General features: G+C 34.1%; 1 protein-coding gene across 2 annotated transcripts in view; it reads right to left on the bottom strand.

Annotated features, from left to right (window-relative positions):
- Positions 1-754: 754 nt before the first annotated feature.
- Positions 755-18298, bottom strand: part of ABCD3 (ATP binding cassette subfamily D member 3) — a 38087-nt gene continuing 20543 nt past the window's right edge. For both annotated transcript variants that reach the window (XM_085303600.1, XM_085303601.1), the window contains 18 exons: positions 17511-17608; positions 16671-16794; positions 15540-15596; positions 12705-12847; positions 12300-12369; positions 10815-10884; positions 10580-10677; positions 10405-10496; positions 9729-9817; positions 9578-9650; positions 8620-8683; positions 8120-8197; positions 7960-8025; positions 7764-7853; positions 7422-7541; positions 6884-6988; positions 4619-4675; positions 755-3851 (listed from right to left, as the gene is read on the bottom strand). In XM_085303600.1, the coding sequence (XP_085159726.1) occupies positions 3774-3851; positions 4619-4675; positions 6884-6988; positions 7422-7541; positions 7764-7853; positions 7960-8025; positions 8120-8197; positions 8620-8683; positions 9578-9650; positions 9729-9817; positions 10405-10496; positions 10580-10677; positions 10815-10884; positions 12300-12369; positions 12705-12847; positions 15540-15596; positions 16671-16794; positions 17511-17608 (1572 nt within the window). In that variant the 3' untranslated portion in view covers positions 755-3773. The remainder of the gene's footprint in view (positions 3852-4618; positions 4676-6883; positions 6989-7421; positions 7542-7763; positions 7854-7959; positions 8026-8119; positions 8198-8619; positions 8684-9577; positions 9651-9728; positions 9818-10404; positions 10497-10579; positions 10678-10814; positions 10885-12299; positions 12370-12704; positions 12848-15539; positions 15597-16670; positions 16795-17510; positions 17609-18298) is intronic.

Raw genomic sequence — 18298 nt, 5'->3', positions numbered from 1 at the left:
ACCAGCTGAGTATGAGCTGTTAACCACATTATTAAATTGTATCCTAGGTTGAGGAATTTCCTACAGAGAGTGCTCTATTCTAAGAAAACTACACAATACACTACTTGCACATCTGATGCCAGCCAGGAGAAGAAATTAGTACTAACATTAGAAAGCACTGATTACAAGAGAAGACCCTTAAAATCAGTTCATTCAAGTAAAGTTTGGCTTCACCCTACATTACTGAGTTCCAAGTATCTTGACAGTGCTTACATCTAGCAGGAACAGATGATAAACAGAAGAAATGGGAAGCGGGGGAATAAAAAAGAAAAAGGGAAATAATGAATACAATAAATAACCAGTCCTCAGTCACCTTTTTTGAAGTCCAAGAATCAGGGAGCACTCAATTTATCACCTAGGTGCCAACATTACAACYTTACTCAGGTCTGCAGTAAAATTGAAGGGAAAAGAAATGGCCARGAGACAACAGAGAGGGAAGAGAAATCATAATTGGTGTTGATTTCAAAAGTTAATGCACCTATCATCTGATTGCTATAGGTGCATATCTACACGTATTTACCTCATCTTTGTTATGCCTACCACTGGTAGCATTGTCTGGCTGATTCCAGCATGAACTTCAGAGAATAACACGGACTTTATAAGCTGAATGTAAGCCAATAAGGTTCATTAAAGTAATTTAAACTTGTTGAACGTGCATTCACTGTACTATTACAAAATTCCTAATCACACCATCAAGAAATATAAAAAGCCTAGATACATTTTCTGTTCAGATTTATTATTTCAGAGGCACTTAATGTCTTACATTTATATAGCGCCATTCCCCCCTCCAAAGCACTTTACAGTATTTACACACAGGGATGTTTCCCACCCACTGCTGAAATGCAGCCATGTGACTATCACCAGAGCATTTTCAAAGCACCAACAGTTTGAGACTGAAGGCATTTATCAGTACTGTTTGACTAGGACAGATTAAAATTCTAATTTCCAAACTTCAACTTGTGCTATTAAAAAGACCTAAAAGCTAATATATAGTATCACAGTGCAATTCTGCAACAGAACTGAGACTTGATCATTTTCATTAGGTTTTACATTCCTTCATTAGACAAAGTCCATCTTTAAGTAGTTCAGTGTAAGGCCTTTTAAAAATACCATTCTAAAACATCACTCATTTTTACATTTTCTTTATAAGCCTCTTTTACAATCAAGTTCTGAAGAATAGTTTTCTTTCCTCTCAGTATATTTAGAAACAAATTTTTAGAAATCAAGTTCCTGGCCCTACAGTATGAGCATCCTCAATTTTCAAATTTCATAATATCTATAAAGGCAAACCTATTCCTCCATTGTTATGGAACTGGATTTACTTTTTAAAGTAACTCTAAGATCATATAAAATTTTGTTATCAAACAATTTAAAGTACCATGGGAGCAGTTGCTACAGTGCTACATCAATGTGCTGTGCAAGGTTCTACTTGTTACTCTAACAACTAAGCTATTCCAAGTCTATTTCTGCACTATAGAATTTGCCCTACTCCCATGGAAAATAGCAACTTTTTCGCTTTAAAGTTTTTTTTTTTGGGGGGGGGGGGGGAGGGGTTGTCTTTCTAAAAGGCTACTAAAACATTCCTTTAAAGAAAAGTAGTTGCATTTGAGTTGACAACTTTCACAAAACAGTCATCTGGCAGCCACATTTTCATGGTTACAATGAAAGGGGACTACAGCCTCACACACAGCATGCTGTTACCTGCTACATTATAAAATTAGGCTGATATGAGAATTTGAGTGTACAGAAAAAATAGTAAAATATGACTATTTCCCTTCTTGTGGAACATGCACAAAAATTTATTCTGGTGTCTTATTTCCACAAAATGCTAGATTTCAGAGAGATATTTTTGTTTTTCACTGATGCCCTCTACTATCAATCTATTGTGGTCACTAGATTCCTATACTAGAATAGCTTTTGGCATCTGAGTACTATGAAAGAACATTACTAACGACAGGTATGGGCAAGAATTACGATAAATATTAACAGGTAGAAATCTCAATATGAAAGATAACGACTAGTTAAACTGGGTAAATATTAGCAGAGCAGTGCATTCAAGTACCAATCAATTTTATAAAAAGATTTTTAAAAATCTAAACCCTTGATAAAAGATGTACAGAGAACACATTTATTGCTTATTTTATGCATGCTTTCATGTAGTGCATTCCTATGTTGTATCTGATGTAGAACACTAAAGAACTAGACCTTCACTGTACAAGTCTTTTTTTTTTTTTTTTAAGAGCTCAAACAATAATTCAGTTTGATTTATATCTTTATATTCTCTGATCACAGAAATAATTTTGCTGCATTTGTGCTTGTCAATATGATATGGTAGCCATAATAATCATTTTTAATCAAGAATTGGTTACAGAAAGCTATTTAAAAAGTTTAGTTTCTTTAATGAGATTTGGCATCTGGAGAGTAAGAAAACCAACAGGGATTAGCAGCCCATTGACAGCAGTGAGAATCACTGGTGAATAACTGGTATCAGAAATCAAGAGCCCTATTGATGAGAAGAAAATTTGAAGGATGAAAGGCATCGTTTTAGGTTCTACATAGACTAATAACAAAAAATACCATCACCACTTATTTTCAAACTCAGATCTGAACAGCAGCTAAAACCATGAAGAGATTTGAAATTTTTTTTTTTGAAGAGGGAAGAAGGGAGAGACTTTGAAAAACAACTGCTGTATCACAGGACTGAACACACAGGACAGACAACAGCCTGCTACTTCACAGACTAACATTATTTTCCAGAAGATGGACAATTTAGGATATATTTCTGAGTCCGTTCTAACTCCTATTGATTTCAAGATAAGAATGAGTGATTCCACACTCTTGTCTACTATTACTTGTGGAAGCCATTCATTTCTTCAGAGCAGAAAATATGAACAACCCCAGGTGAAAAATGTTCAAAGATCCAGTTGATACACAAAACATCACTTCTCTTGTTTTTCCTGTTAGCCCTTTCCTCCCTCAACCACCTCTCAACTCTTCATTATCACAGAATTTCTCTGACAGGAGAAGGTTGGAGTAGGGGAAGGATGAAGCTCTTGCTAAGTTGTGAGAGAAAGAGAGGTGAGCAGCACATCATCTTATGCACAGACAAAAGCTAAAGAGAATCCAAAACCTAAAGAACAAGCTTAATTTTCTTAGCCAAGGAAATTAACTCTATCTTTTAGGTTTAGTTCATCTTTTACCACGAAGGGCGTATTGGCTACATCACAAGGCTTGGTCAAGGAAAAGGCTCTTTCATCACTCTGTCAGGGCACAGATCTGAACACCGGAGATCATCCTGCACCATGTGAGATAACTCAGAAATATGCATAGAACAGAGCAAAATATCCAAGACGCTTTGCAGGCGCAAGAGAGGTAGCAACCCTAATTTTAACAGGGCTTTTCACTGAAGGGAAACAAGGTCTACAAAAGTCAAATCAGCTGATTTCAAATGGTTTGCATCCCAGGATGAATCAGGTTACACCGATTTAAGCCCAATTTAATTTAGGCAGGTTTTTAAACCACAAGAATAAGGACATTCTTAGTACATATTAATAATTAAACCAACATATACACAATTAGCAATATCCTACATAATAGTAAATGCTTTACAGCTTGTTTTGGTTATCCTAGTTAATTTGTTTAAAAAACAAGCTGAATAGTTTTATTGTACAATGTCTGCCATTCTACATGTTTCCTGTAATTATCAGTCTCTGTAGCAGTGTAGTTTATGAATTTTAAGATCCAAATTCAACTGTGTCTTCAGTTATCTTCTTGAACTCGTAATTTCCTCTACCATCCATGTGCAAGTAAAACTGTGAAGTGAGAAACATACATGTTAACTTCTCCTCAAAATACTAACTTTACAAAGCAAAAACAAATTGCATTTTGAAGCAGTTTCAGTGCAAAAATCTTAAAACTCTTATACAACATTTCAGTAAACCCAATTATCTCTGAAAAAAAAGCTATGCTGTTTCTGTTCATATCATCAGTCTGCAGATGGTTATACCTAAACCTAACATTAATATCTTGTTCGTTAAGACAGTATAATTTAGGTTCACATTCATCCCTGTGTATTGACGGAAGATTTTTTTTTCCCCACAAAGAGTTTGCCTGTGTAAAAAAAAAATATATATATATATATATATATATACACACACACACACACACATAAAAATCTTAATTTGGAAAAAAAATGTACATATAAAGGTGCACAGGTATATTAGGTACCTTTTCAAAGCAACACTTTATGCTGTTTTACTTGACTCTATTCCAAGTTTTGTTTGGGGCTAAGAAAGATATCCAAGACAGCCACTAATAAGCTAAAAGTCTTTCCTGTTTTTGAGACTACATTTACAGATACATTTAAGGATTATGGTTTCTTCAACTTTCATAACCAGAAGTGTATGAGTATTTCAATTACTGCAACAGCACTGTGAAGTAAAGCCTTTTTAAAGGCAGAACATCATAAACTAGAAAGTAAAAATGAGAACATTGAGTTTTCAAATCAATTTAATAAAGTCAAACAACAAATCCCCCAACCAAGCTACAGATATTCTTAGCAAAATCAAAGTCTACATACATCATGATGTTTCCAAAGTGACTTTCTGTGGGAGACAGTGAAGAGAGTGATGCCAACCTACAAGAATAAGAAACACACAGTAAATACTTAACCTGTAAGAAAAATGAAATTGCTTTATTTTTCAGCTTACTAAAATGGTGAAATTTATAAACACAAACTTCAAACTATTGACATATAGTCTCAATACAAAATTCTACAATAAAAAAAGAGTGGGGTTTTGTTTAAGTTTTGATTTCCACATTCTTTTCCTCCTGATAACTTAGTATTTGACCTGGGCAGGGGAGTGAAGGTAGGAGAAAGCTAAAAAATAATGAACCTAGTGTTTAAAAGAACAGCAGTTTTAACAGGAAAAAGAAAAAAACCAAGAACAAAACTACAAAAGGTTATTAATTATAAACTTAAACTGAAAATTTAAAGGTGAATGGATCTGCCTTTGTTTCCCAGCAACTCTGTTAACTAGGCTCTCCTAATGATGACACAGATTAAAAGACAAAATGGTTCTTATGATAAACCATGCCTTTTTTTTCCTGCTCTTCCTCCTTCCTGCAACAACAGATTAAGCAGGTTAATTTTCCAGTAAAATGCATACTACTTTGCAATGGTAACTGTAGAACAAAAGTAGCAACTGGCATTCAAGTGTTAACAGAGTAACAAATACACACAAAAGTGTTTTACAAAACTTTCAGTATGTCGATGTTAATATGCTAAAATTAATTCAAGAAATGCCAAACCTTTTGCAGAGTCCTCATTAGTATCAATTTACTACTATTACTAGAGAAGGCTGCTTAAAAGTCCTACCAGAAGTTTTAAGCAAATATTTCAGTAGATGCACAGTTTCTCCCTGTTATCATTCTGAAGATATTGCTACTCAATAATGAATGCTATTTCAAGCCTCCAGGCTAGGAGGTGAAATCAATATTATTGATATTTTACATGGCATTTCTTAGGCTCTGGTAGGGATAAGTATAACAAGAGAAGGAAAAAGAAGAGAATACTTAACATTACTGTGTTTAGACAGCTTTCCTAGAATGTTTGGCTTTTTCATATCTCCAGATAGATAAATGAAAATAATAATTTCCATCCCTTTAAWTTTGATGTCCTGGCAAAAGGAAACCCTCTTGAAACAGGAAAAGTATAAAGTTTCTTCAGGTTAAATGGTCTTCACTTGACATTCTAATAGTATATCTGAAGTAGTAAGGTTACTGACTAATACCAAGAATTCTCTGCTATACAGAGGCCACATGTAAATTTAAACTAACCACCGAGACTGCAGAACACTTATTGCTTTACAGTGTGCATAAAGGGACTTTGCATGCCCTTTTATGCTTTGTTTAACTCTGCACTGGGCATAAGGTAGAGTCCACCTTTGTATCATTTCAAGTTTGCTCTCACCCACAGAGAGATAATTCCAGAAACTGGAGATTTTGAGGAAAAGATTACAAATAGTTTTGGACTACATATTTCAAAGAATTCCCATTACTGGGCAACCTCTCTTTTCATCTTCTCAGTTACGGGAAATGACTGGATGAATGCCGAGTGAAAAAAAAATAAATTTTCTTAGTACTGTAACCTCATGGATCCAAAAGTAGTAGTGATCTAGAGTTGTTTGGCAGTGGCAAAGTCCTCCTTACAGAGCACTGACTTGGGAAGATCTTAGGCACCTGGATGCAAAAGTTGTCATGCATCTGCTGCACACTTAGTTCTGCAACGTAGACTCCTGATCTTTTCTCTACCATGAGAATTCAAGCAATGCTAGGCAGAGCACTTATCAGAAATACTTTTCTTCATGGCAGTAGAGAGGACTTGTCCATAGCTGAAGGATGCAGCCTGGCCTTCACAAATCACATGAAGGCAAAAAGATCATCTTTCTGTAAGGTGCCACAAAGACATGTGGACTGTCCTGAATTATGACCAGATGGTGAATAATTTGCTATGCAGATAAAATATGGCTGAGAAGACACGAAATAGAGCGCACATGTTCTACTTTAGATACGAATATGCAGAATACAATGGAAAACAGGTAAGATGCAAGATTGTACTCCGTAGGCACTATCACAGGAAAAAAAAAACTGTATCTCAAAGTGATAAAGCGCATGTGCATCCATTATATGAGGACTATCATTCAAAGACAGAGCAACTGCTGTTGCTAGCAGGTTTACTTCCACAGTTCAGTCTTTTCACACTAAAAATTCCATGCCACAGAACAGTGAGAACATACTAGTGCTTTCTCACATATTTACTGGAAAACAAAGTGATAGCGCTTACCTTACGGCAATGGCTGTAAATGTAGCCCTCTACGTCAACACTAACAGCGCTAGTGCATTCATCCAGAATTGCAAACTGGGGCTTATGATAAAATAATCTTGCCATCTGGAATGCAAACCAAAAAACTATTGTGGATAGAGAACTACAATCAATATTGCAATATTAGAATTTAAACTAAGAATTAGCATCCAGAAACTTACTGCAGTATGACATTAAAAAAAATGAAAAAAAAAAATCTGCACTGGAGACTGGGTATTTCAGAGTTGCAAATTATCTTTGCAGATTTTTGAGAAACCATTACTTTACATATTTTGCTTACAWAAACAAAAGCGTAAATAGTGATAAATGTTCGAAGTTTCCTACTAAAATAGGTTACAGGTAGGCATTGTTTTAGGTAGTTCTCAATATTCAGGTATTTAGGTTTTTTTTGTTGTTGTTAAGTAAAATAAATATTTATTAACAAAACATGCTTACAACTCCAATTTTATTTTCAGCCTATTTCCTGTATTTGATAAATATTTATGTTTTTGAGACATACTGCCATTCTCTGTTTTTCTCCTCCGCTGAGTACATCCATCCAGTCCTGAACACTATCCCAGCCTCCTTCGCGTTCCAAGATTTGACCCAGCTGGACATTATCCAAATACTCCTTCAGTACCTTTTATTGAAACAGTAATGACAAGAAAAGCTTAAGTGAATTTTAGATAAGAAACAATTGGAAAAAAACCTGTAAGATGTTATACTATTATGAAGGTATACCATCAATCATACTACTAATACTAAAAACAAACTATGCAGTATTTTTTAAATAGTGACTTAAATATTTTTAAGATGAGAATTAAGTGAGGCAAATAAGGGCTACTGAACTAATTACTGTTACCTGGTCAGAAATCCCTTTCTTTCGTTGATCTTCTAAAGTATCTGGATATATAACTTGATCTCTGAGCGTTCCAAGAGTCATATATGGCCTCTGAGATAAAGTTACAAATAATAAGGTATGTAAAAATATTTATAAATAGAGTCAAATTAAGGAGAAAGTGAATGCAACTGTCACTAAGTAAAGTACTTTGCCTTACCTGAGGAACATAAAACAACTTTCCTCTTACAGGTTTAGTTAGACGCCCACCAAACAAAGGCCATAACTGCAACAAGAAAGTGTTTAAATTTGAGAAAAAGAAGTCTGATTACAACAGCGTTTTGGAGTTACCCACCTTTTATTTGAAATTATTCCCTTACCTCACCAAGAACACGAAAAAGCGAGCTTTTCCCACAGCCATTTGGCCCACAAATCAGAACATTTGCACCAGATCGAACCTAAGAACGTAAAGCCAACACACATAAATGGAAATGAGAAAGCACTGCTGAAAGTTTGTATGAACAGTAAGTTATGCTATTGTCCTCACAGGCTTATACATAACAGTATTTGTCATTACACTGAGTAATTTCCACCAATTAAAATTTTTCCATCAGGTTTAGCACCAACTGTGGCTTGAGAAAAACAGGCTTTTAACAATGAAAACATTTTGGGGGGCCATAGCTTATTACATTTTTTTAAAAAACTATTACCACAATGAATTCTGTTCAAATATTAGGCATACTATATAAACACATATTGTCTTCTATTTTTGTTTGCTTGCTTTTAATTTATTCTTAATTCAGAGCAGGTCTGAAACAATCATCTTCACTTTAAAATGTTTATGAAGCATAACATTTTTCTACGATATTTAAAGCATTACCTCAAAATTAAGGTCTTGAATTAAAACATCTCCATTAGGTGTCACCAATGGAACATGATCAAACCTAATTGTAAAACGATACGGGGGAAAAAAAAAAGTGAGAACAGTTGCCTAACAGCAGCTAGCATTGGATATTTACTGAAAGACTTTAGGAACAGGGCAAGACTTCAGCAATACTTCATTAAGTATATTGCCCCAGCTTCTAACTACCAACAGCTAAGGAAGTTCTTGAAACAAAGTGGTATCTCTGTGTTTAATAGACCGCTACTGATTCCCCCCCCACCCATACATTTGGGTAACTGTCTTCTGAAGCCTTCCAAACCGTCAGCCTTAAAGCATCCTGTGGATGTAAACTTTAACTTCTAATTTTTAACTAAATTCTTTAGTTAAATAAATTCTAGTTCTTTAGTTATACTAAAATTAAAGTTTTACTAAACTATAGTTCTACTATGTCAGCACTATGTTTTTCAGACTGTAAAAAAAATGAAAAACGGATTGCTACATCAGCATATTAATGAACTATCAAGTACTTCAAACCATACAGAAATATACAGAAATATTTTAAAAATGAACACAGACTTGCCAATGATTTGTACAGCTGAATTATACCAGAGAATAAAATCTGTAACCAACATATTCCTAAGTCAAAATCTCATAGAAGTATTAAAACCATCTGGGAAGTAGTTTTTCAAAGGAGAGCAGGCAATATTATTGAAAAGGCTAAGTCCATGCAGCAGATGATATAATATCTTCTGCTAACATTAAAGGGAAAGGATTGACTTACAGAATAGGAATGCTGAGTTAAGGAAGGGGGAATCATTTGAAAATAAGTTATGTACAGCTTGAATCGCATATTGTAATAATGTGTACTAAAAGCTCTACTGAAGTGGTAGAGAAAAAGACTAAAAAGCAAGAGTAGTTTAAAAATATTAAAGTTGGGGTAACTTTGTATACATACTTGATAAGGTTATCAGTGTTGATGATTTCTCCAGATCCGGGAATCAGAGTAAAAGCTTGCGYTCTATCTGCATCTTAAATTAAGAAAAAGTAGTATTAGATTGGATTACTACATACAGATGCAAGTATTGTATATTATATGTTACATTTACCCTTCTCTTGTGATACCATAGTGCGCTGATATTTGCCACTGTTCAAGTCCTTTAGAACCTGCATTAATTCTGTAATTCGAGCTGTGAAACTAAAAAAAAACAAATAAACTGTAAATAACCAATCTTCAGAAGTTTTGGGAATTACAGTTTTCCACACAAGCACTAAATGAGTACTCTTAAACTCTCAAAACAAAGTTACTCAGCAGATTTCAATAAAATTAACCTAGTATAGGAACAGAAGTACTTAGAGTTGTGCTGAGAGTCTCCAACTTCAGCAATTTTTTACAAGAACCTCTTCTCATAATAGTCAAATTCTTTTACTTTGGAGAAGAATTTTTCTTCTTAAAAAAGAAGAAAAAACTAAAACGTTTTAGTAAAATAAGTAATACATAATTGATTTACATGTATTTTACAATGCATTTTCAGTTAATCATCCAAACTGTATGCTGCTACTATTCAAATATGAAATTACTAGTGGAGATGATTAACATTGCTTCAAATATACTGTTTTTCAAATCAAAAGCTTCTAACCTCTAGATTTTTAGGGTGCTTTAATGAACAAAGCAAAAAAGTTCATTTTATTTTAATTCTACAGTCTCCTTTTTAAGAAAGGAGATGAAAAATGGCAACAACAAATTTAAGAGATATTATTTTATTCATCTACTGTTAAGTTTACCCAGCCAATCTTGTCATTTCACGACCTGCTAGGACTATTCTGCCCAAAGCCTGAGACATTCTCAGTAGCATTCTTCCACTTTGGTAGTAATCCTAAAGGAGAAGGGAGGGGAAAAAAATTACGTGGACTGTCAAAATTTAAATTCAGGAAATTGTTTTTATTCTGTGCTGTTTACCTCCAGAAGTTCTGCATGGGTACTATTTTGATGGCGAGGATCAGCCAGGTTCAAAAATGGACGACTAACAACCAGGTAACCAACCACAGTGGCAAGGTCTGCAGTTTTTAAAGGGTAAGTATTAAGCTACACATTAAGTGAAGTAATAAAAAAAGAAAATGCTCATGTAAAGATTTTAGCACTTCTTTTGTTATCTGTAGAAGACCATTAGCACGAGTACTGGGCAAACACTTACATTTGGCAATGATAGTATCAATGAATCCCATAGAGAACCGGAACAAGATGAAATTATGCAAATGTTCCACCTGATAAGAACAGAAATAGAAAGGTCAAATTATATCAGTACTTGTTTTACTTACTTTCATTACATTACAGAGTTTGTGGCTTATTGAAAAACAAATAACTATATTTGGAATCAAATACCTCAATAATGCCTGTGACCTAACCATGATAAGCGTTGCACAAGTGTCCTTGCTGGCAATGACTTGCACTCTAGATCAAAACAATCCATGTTTTGAGGTAGAGTAGTGAGAGAATAGTAGTTGTGGTGGGTAAAAAAAAAAAAAAAAGGTAAGTGGCAAAATAAAAATCATTTCATCAAAAGTGTGTGCTGTGCTTATGGCCTACAAATTTATTTTTAAATTTGATGATTGCAGCAGCTGAAACACCAAGCCACCATAATTTGATGCACATTAATATATATGTCAAGACTAAGAAAAGCTTGAAGAGAGTTCTACAGATAAGATTAAAGAACACTCAGAACAGAATTTGCAAGAAAGAATGAAATTTTATGGTAGGAAGAGAAAAGTAAAAGTGGATAGAAATACTAAAGTCTGACAAAGCAAACACTAAAGACATTAAGGAAAAAAGAACTGGTAGACAGAAGAATGAACTAAAGGACCTTTAAGCTCTGAACATACAATTTGAAGGTATAGGAAAAGGAATCAAAGACTAAGAGACAAGACTTAGAGAAGTAGAGAGTAAAACAATACTAAGGAGCATTGTAATTTTCAGTGTGCTGAAGTTATTTAGAAAAGTCAGTATTAACACGAGAACTAGAAACAATTAATCGGAAAGCAATGGATTTAAATCATGAGAGCTATAAGTAGTTTTAAGCAACTACTTCTGCCTATGCACAGCCACCTTAGACATCTCCACTTCTCAAATTTTCTCTTACATTTTCCATATTAATTCAAATATTTTTGTTTGTATTCAATAGTATATTCTGAATAGGATAAGAGATAAGCCTTTCAATTAATTTCAGTTGTTTATTAATTAGCCAAAAAACTTCAATAGAGATTAGTACATGACAACTTTTCAAAAGGTAAGATACTGCAGGATTCCATATCCATTTCTGTATTATAATGTATTTTTCTGACCAGAACATTGATAGAAAGTTTATGTAACGTATTTCAACCACAATAATTATCGTAATTGAAATCACAGTACCAACTGCTACACAAATTCACTGAGGTGAAGCTGGCAATCAGTGAAGTGAGTTTAAGCTTGCCAACACATCATTAATAGTTTCAAGAACATGAACTTAATTGCAATTTTTAATTAAACCCTTCTGATCCAAAACTTTCAAACTCCGACCATAAAAAAATAGAAAAAAAAATGACAGAAGATCAGTGAGAAAAGAAAAATTAAACTTGAATCATCACAACAAAAATTCGTTAGTTTTTCCTGAAGTATTTTAAAGGCTAAAAAAACATCTTACCAGTTTACGGAAGGTTTTGTGAATAGTCTGTTTTTCTCTTAAGTTTCCATTATAAAAAGCAATTTCTTCACTTAAAAGAAAAAGAAGAATGTTACTATTTTGTGAAAGAACTTTAAAGAACTCAACTACAGAGCACAGGAACATTCATTCTTTCAGTTACCTTGTGAAATAAGAAGAGTTTTTCCTTTTTCACAAACCACAATACTACAGCTACAATTTCTCTTTTGACCTGGGTGATACATATGCCATATAATACACATAAGATTTATTTAATAGTAATCTGCATAAAGCATATACACACCTTGCTTAGGACTCACTGTATCAGATTTTTAAAATATATTTCAACATCCAGCCTCTGTTTATACACTGTATTACTTATATCTTATTATCCAAGTAAATCTATACCTGTTTGTAATAAGCCGTGAGTTGACGTATCTGTACTCTCCTTCATATTTTTGTTCAATAATAGTCATCTTGCCAATGGGTCTCCTTAAACGTGTAAGGAAAAACCCTGAAACAATTAAGTATGCCATCATGCTAGCTGGACCCTGTGAATATTAAATAGATAGATAAATAAATAAAAACTCACCATCTAGATGGTCTCAAACTGCAACATCTGTACCTAAAACTCCCAGAAAGCAATAGTTCCTTCATTCCTGTCTTMTATCTCCATTACCAAACTCTTGCACTTCTCATTACATTTCTCCTCTTTCATGCTAGAGACAATGCTTTTTTCCCTAATTCCCTGTCCCCAAATGGCCTCCTCATCCCAGCCTTCTATGCAAATTTTTATCTCCCCCCCCCCCCCCCCCTCTTTGCAAAATTTTTTTCCCCCCCCCCCCCCCGTGCAGTCTCCATGTCCTACTGTCCCTGCTTATTAGAAATTCCCTGGTTCTTCCTCATTTCCTTCCATTCATTTCTACCTATTATTTTTCTGTATTTTTGCTACATCTATCATAATCATCAATATTTCARTCCCCCTGCCCCTTTCTTGACCAATGCATCTCCTGCTTCTCACAAGCAGTCCTGGTAGGGACCGGACCTCTTATTCTTCTGAATCCTAAGCTTTGGTCAATAAGGGCTCACTAACATGAGCCTCTTAAGCTGTAACATGCTTGAATATCACTGAAGCACAACATGGCAAAAAGCCAAAAGCATGAACTGAATTTGTCATAAACTGTTTGCAGATCTGTATCAGGGGTGCAATGCAACAATATCTCAGTAACTATGGATAGCTAGGCATATCAGCTTAGTCTCAGAGCTGACAGAGGCAAAGKTGGGTGCTGACATAAAGGACAAAACAGAAACCTTTGGACGATGAAATAGGACCATGTGAAGTACAGAGCATTAGCCAAGCCAATCTTTGGAAACTTGGCAAAAAAAGGTTGGCTATCATTGCATAAAAGAAGTTTGAGATGTTAAACTATTGGCTTACAGATATAACCTGAGTTGCTTGTTGCAGTTTATCTGATGTTTTCTTTTACTAAGACTTTTAACAGCTTTCCAGTTTTCCCCAAAATAGCCTTGTGCTTAATAATGCCTAAAATTACCTAAGGTAATCTTAAACGGATTGGATATGATTTTCCGATATTTGATAAAAACAAATGCCAGAGACCTCAGTGCTAACCCTTGATTTGTCAGCCAACATGGAGAAATATTCCTCTTTAACAATAATTTCGTAACTTCAAAAACTTTGGAGGAACTGTAGAAAATTTCTTAAGATGTTGTGAAAGTCAAGAAAACACTCACACACACACACTTATTTGGATCCTAATCTAGATCTTGTATTTTTCTGTATCTTATGTTAAGCTTCCTTAAAGCTATGTCATACAAATGACCTGAGTTATAAAATAAATATCTATTCTTATAATTCCTGCTGCATTAATACAGCTATACAGAGAGCCACCAAAAATCAACGACAACATTAGTTTACTAACACAGGCCAGCAAAACTTTTGCCTGTTTTTGGCAACTTTATAGTTTACAACACTTTACTCCAAAATCTGTATCACATGTCCCAGACCTACTTATTGCAGAAACCTGAGTATTTTTGGATACTGCTTTATTTTGTATTTTTAAGTTTAAGAATTTTTTTTTTGCAATGATTGAACTTGTTAAAGAAAAAAGGGGCAGGGATCAGAGAATATAACAGTCATACAGAATTTAATAAAATTTGTTTTTTATTTGTTTTTAAGAAATTAGCTTTTTTAATTCAACACTTGAAACGTCAACCTTGTGACACCCAGAAAAAAGTCACTATTACCATGTGGTATTCTGTATATTCACTAAATGAAGAAACACACACTTTTTGGCAGCAACACAAAGTAGGATCCAAGATAGATTGATCTCCCCCCCAATTTTTGCTATTTAAGAGATATGGTTGTAGCATTTAAAAGTCAGAGTGCTAAATAATGTTGGTTATCTTCCAGAGAACAATCTTAACTGTAAAACCAAAACATTTCAGTTTGGTTTTAGGGTTTTTTTTTTTTTGTTTGTTTGTTTTTTTGCAGCGCATGGGTAGTTTCTAAAATATCCTTATAATTGTTTTTCCCCTTAAAGTATTTGAGTACAACAAATAAGCTCGCTTAAACAGATTTCAGTAAAAAAAATTATTGTAATTTACAGATAATTTGAACCATGAAATAGGTGAAAATAGTACGAATCAAGTAAACACTTGGGGAAGAAATACGGGTTCTGCACTATAGTTTCTTTAATCTTCTCATGTCTGTGACTATATCCATCAAATAAAACAATTAATAGCCTGTCATTTCAGAAGCATTTTTTGTTTCAGTAGTACAGGCTCTCTCTTAATTCTTCCCCAAATTTTCCCTTCTTCCCCAAACTCAATGCAAGTAATTGCTCTACCTTATGTAGAATGTAAAGAAACAGAGAAACTTGGGTTCCTCCCTTAAATTAAAGTCACGGAAGATAATACAGCCAAAAAGGACTCTTCACTAAACAGGATTTTTGAGTAACTACTAGAAGGAAAAAAGAACTTTATTGTGTTTTAAAATAGCTTGTTGAGTGTCTGCAAATTTTGATTGTTCTCTCTTGCCTCAATCTAGAGAGTATTTACATGTATTAAAAATTAATGTGCAAGTGTATTTTCAACATATGTTTTCAAATAATGGATGAATCTATAATTCACACCTAGTGTTTTCCTCAAGACTCCAAAGAGGTGCAATACTATAGCCAAAGAGGAGGAAATTATTTTTAATACTGAAAATAACACTCAATTTACCTGTGCTCCTATTGCACTTGTTAGCTTGAAGATATATAAAACTATATCCAAAAAAGGCTGCAACAGAAGGATAGAAAAAAAGTGTATTAGAACACCAAGACAACATCAATATAAAAATGCTCCAATCCCCCCTAAACAGTTATTGTTCTGCTTTAACAGCACAATATTTCAGTTAACCTACTACGCAAACTAACTGCTAAATAAAAGGAATCTCAGTCACATGACATTTTTCCAGCCGCATTCATGCGAGATGTAAACATAACAGCACTATGATCTTCAAATAAAATACTAGCCATAAAAAAACCCAAACAAAAAAACCCASTACTTAACAGTACTTCACTATTTTAAATCTATAACATCTTTGCTCACTACCCAAGAAATGTTAGACTGAAACCGTTTCTTAATCGCAGTAATTGTGAGAAGTGATAACACAGAGTGGAAGAACAATGCCATACAGTTGCCTATGTAGCTGAGGGAAGCAATGTGGAACAACCCTCTTCAGTACCTTCTCTCCCCCTCTCTCAACGCTATAGCAGCCAAACTACGGATTCGGTAGCCAAAAGTTTTTAAATCCAGTTACTTTTTTTCCTTTACACTTATGCTTACATAAACAATATAGCCTCAAAGAATACTTAAAGAAAATAAAGCCTAAAAATTTTTACATCATTTGAAAAAACAAAAAAACTACCCACAAGGCTTACACCGGAAACAGACAGAAACATACATTCAAGCCCATCTCCCTACCCAAAATTATAATCATATGTAACAAAAAAAAATTGTTTTTCTTCTGAAACCTAAATAAATAGCATAAAAAGTACATTCATAAGCATTCAACTGCCAAAGAATGTAGCTTTTTTCTTTTATTACGTTTGTTTAAAGAAAAAAAAAGTATGACAATCCATAACAATACTTTAGAAAGGGCAAGGAAAAGTGAGAGACTGAATCAACAGTAAAATATCTCACTCAATTCTTTTTGGCACCATGCTCTGATCAACACACACGACATAAGATCCTGTTACAAACAATGTATTGTTTAAACACACTTATAATTGCAAACTATTATTTCAAGCCCTAACATAACATCCTAAACATGCACAACTACTACCCAAAGTTTTCTTATAAAAGACTCACCTTGCTAAGGTTTGAGTACAGGTCCACTACACTATTACAGAATTTTTCTACATCCTGGGTAAGGAGTTGATCTGGATTAGCTATTCTGTTGTCCAGATTTCCCATTTTGTAGTATGTATAAGCTCTGAAAGAAAAAAGGTTGAGTGGCAGAAATTAATTACCTGACACCTCAAATAACTGGAAAACCCCTACATCATACAACCATAAGTGAGAGTAGTGGCGATATTAAGTGACTGTATGGAGCCAACATAGCTTGTATTTTTTTGCCTGACTAGTTTCAGATTAAATCCTSCAGAAATGTTTAGGCTCCAGGATGTCATCTTAGTTGAAGCTCAGCCCCAGACTGCTCTAGGCACAGGTGCTGCATTTGAGTTAGTAAACTCTCATGAAACCCTGCTCTAGCACACCTGAAAAAAATCAAAATTTAGTGCAGAAAGACATAAGCAGCCACTCAGGTTCATGCATCCAATTCAGTCTGCAAATTTATTAGTACAACCTCTTCACTGCATGAAAGTACCTAAAGGACATGGGAGCTGTCCAAGTAATGGGAGCAGTACAGTGCATTCCTATACAGTTAAGCTTTCACATCAGCAGAAATCAAACTTTTTTTTTTCCTCCAATGGAGCTAATTTTGCTATCTTCATATATGTACCAGGGACAACATACAACCAGGAATAAACCACTCATGCTTAACTGAAAGCTGACTGTAACTAAAAGCCCTTTTTAAACAGTATACATACTAAGCAGCTCATTACTTTCCTACTATATACTTGAAATTTTAGTTTTAATGAAAAAACTTCATTTTTAAAACCATTAGACATTTAACAAGTTGTTACTTACTTAAGATATTCCTCATAGAGGTATTTGGTCAGTCTTATGCGAAAACAAAGCTTCAGTTCATTTAAACCATACTTCAAGAAGTTATTCACTAAAGAGATCTAAAAACAAATAGCAACATAATAATTTAAGACAAAAATTTAGTCAACAAAAATGAACAAATTTAGATCCATTTTCACAGATCATGCAAGCACTTAAGAGAAGAATTGACCCTTTGAAGTTAATAATGCAGTTAACACAATTAAGATTAACCATACCTAAGTGTCTGTAGATATGGATTAGGTTGTGGTTTACATTTTTAAGAACCCCAAATCTCAGTGGGTCTTATCACATCCGAAGATATGACGTTAAACAGTGTTCAAATAACCTATCTTTCTCTCTCCTAGTAAGTTCTAGTAAATAATCACCCTTTGACAAACACTACCTAATACTGATTGATTCATTCTCAAATCTACTTTAAAACAATTACATTATCTATTAATGTATAGTAGTAACTTATGCCTATCAAGTGGGGCGGTCGAAATGTTGACAGAGCGAAAGAAAGTTGAAGGGTGGAAAAAAAAAAAAGAAACAAGATTTAGAAAAAGCAGTAAAGACTAAAAAGCAAATCTGTATTTTCAATGGTATCAAAAGAATCCCAGAACAAGAATATTTAAACATCAGATCACAATCCATAAAATGTTATTATGCTGTACTATAGCTGACAAGTTAAATAGTTTTGAGAAACTGCAATAAGAAAAAGCTTAAAAATCTAAATATTTCTGTCAGCAAAATTGCTGTTAGTTATCGAT

This window comes from Rhea americana, unplaced genomic scaffold, assembly GCF_003343005.1.
Source record: "Rhea americana isolate MKP2758 unplaced genomic scaffold, rheAme1 scaffold_2, whole genome shotgun sequence".
Classification (NCBI taxonomy): Eukaryota; Metazoa; Chordata; class Aves; order Rheiformes; family Rheidae; genus Rhea; species Rhea americana.
This window is presented reverse-complemented; position numbering and strand designations above follow the sequence as displayed.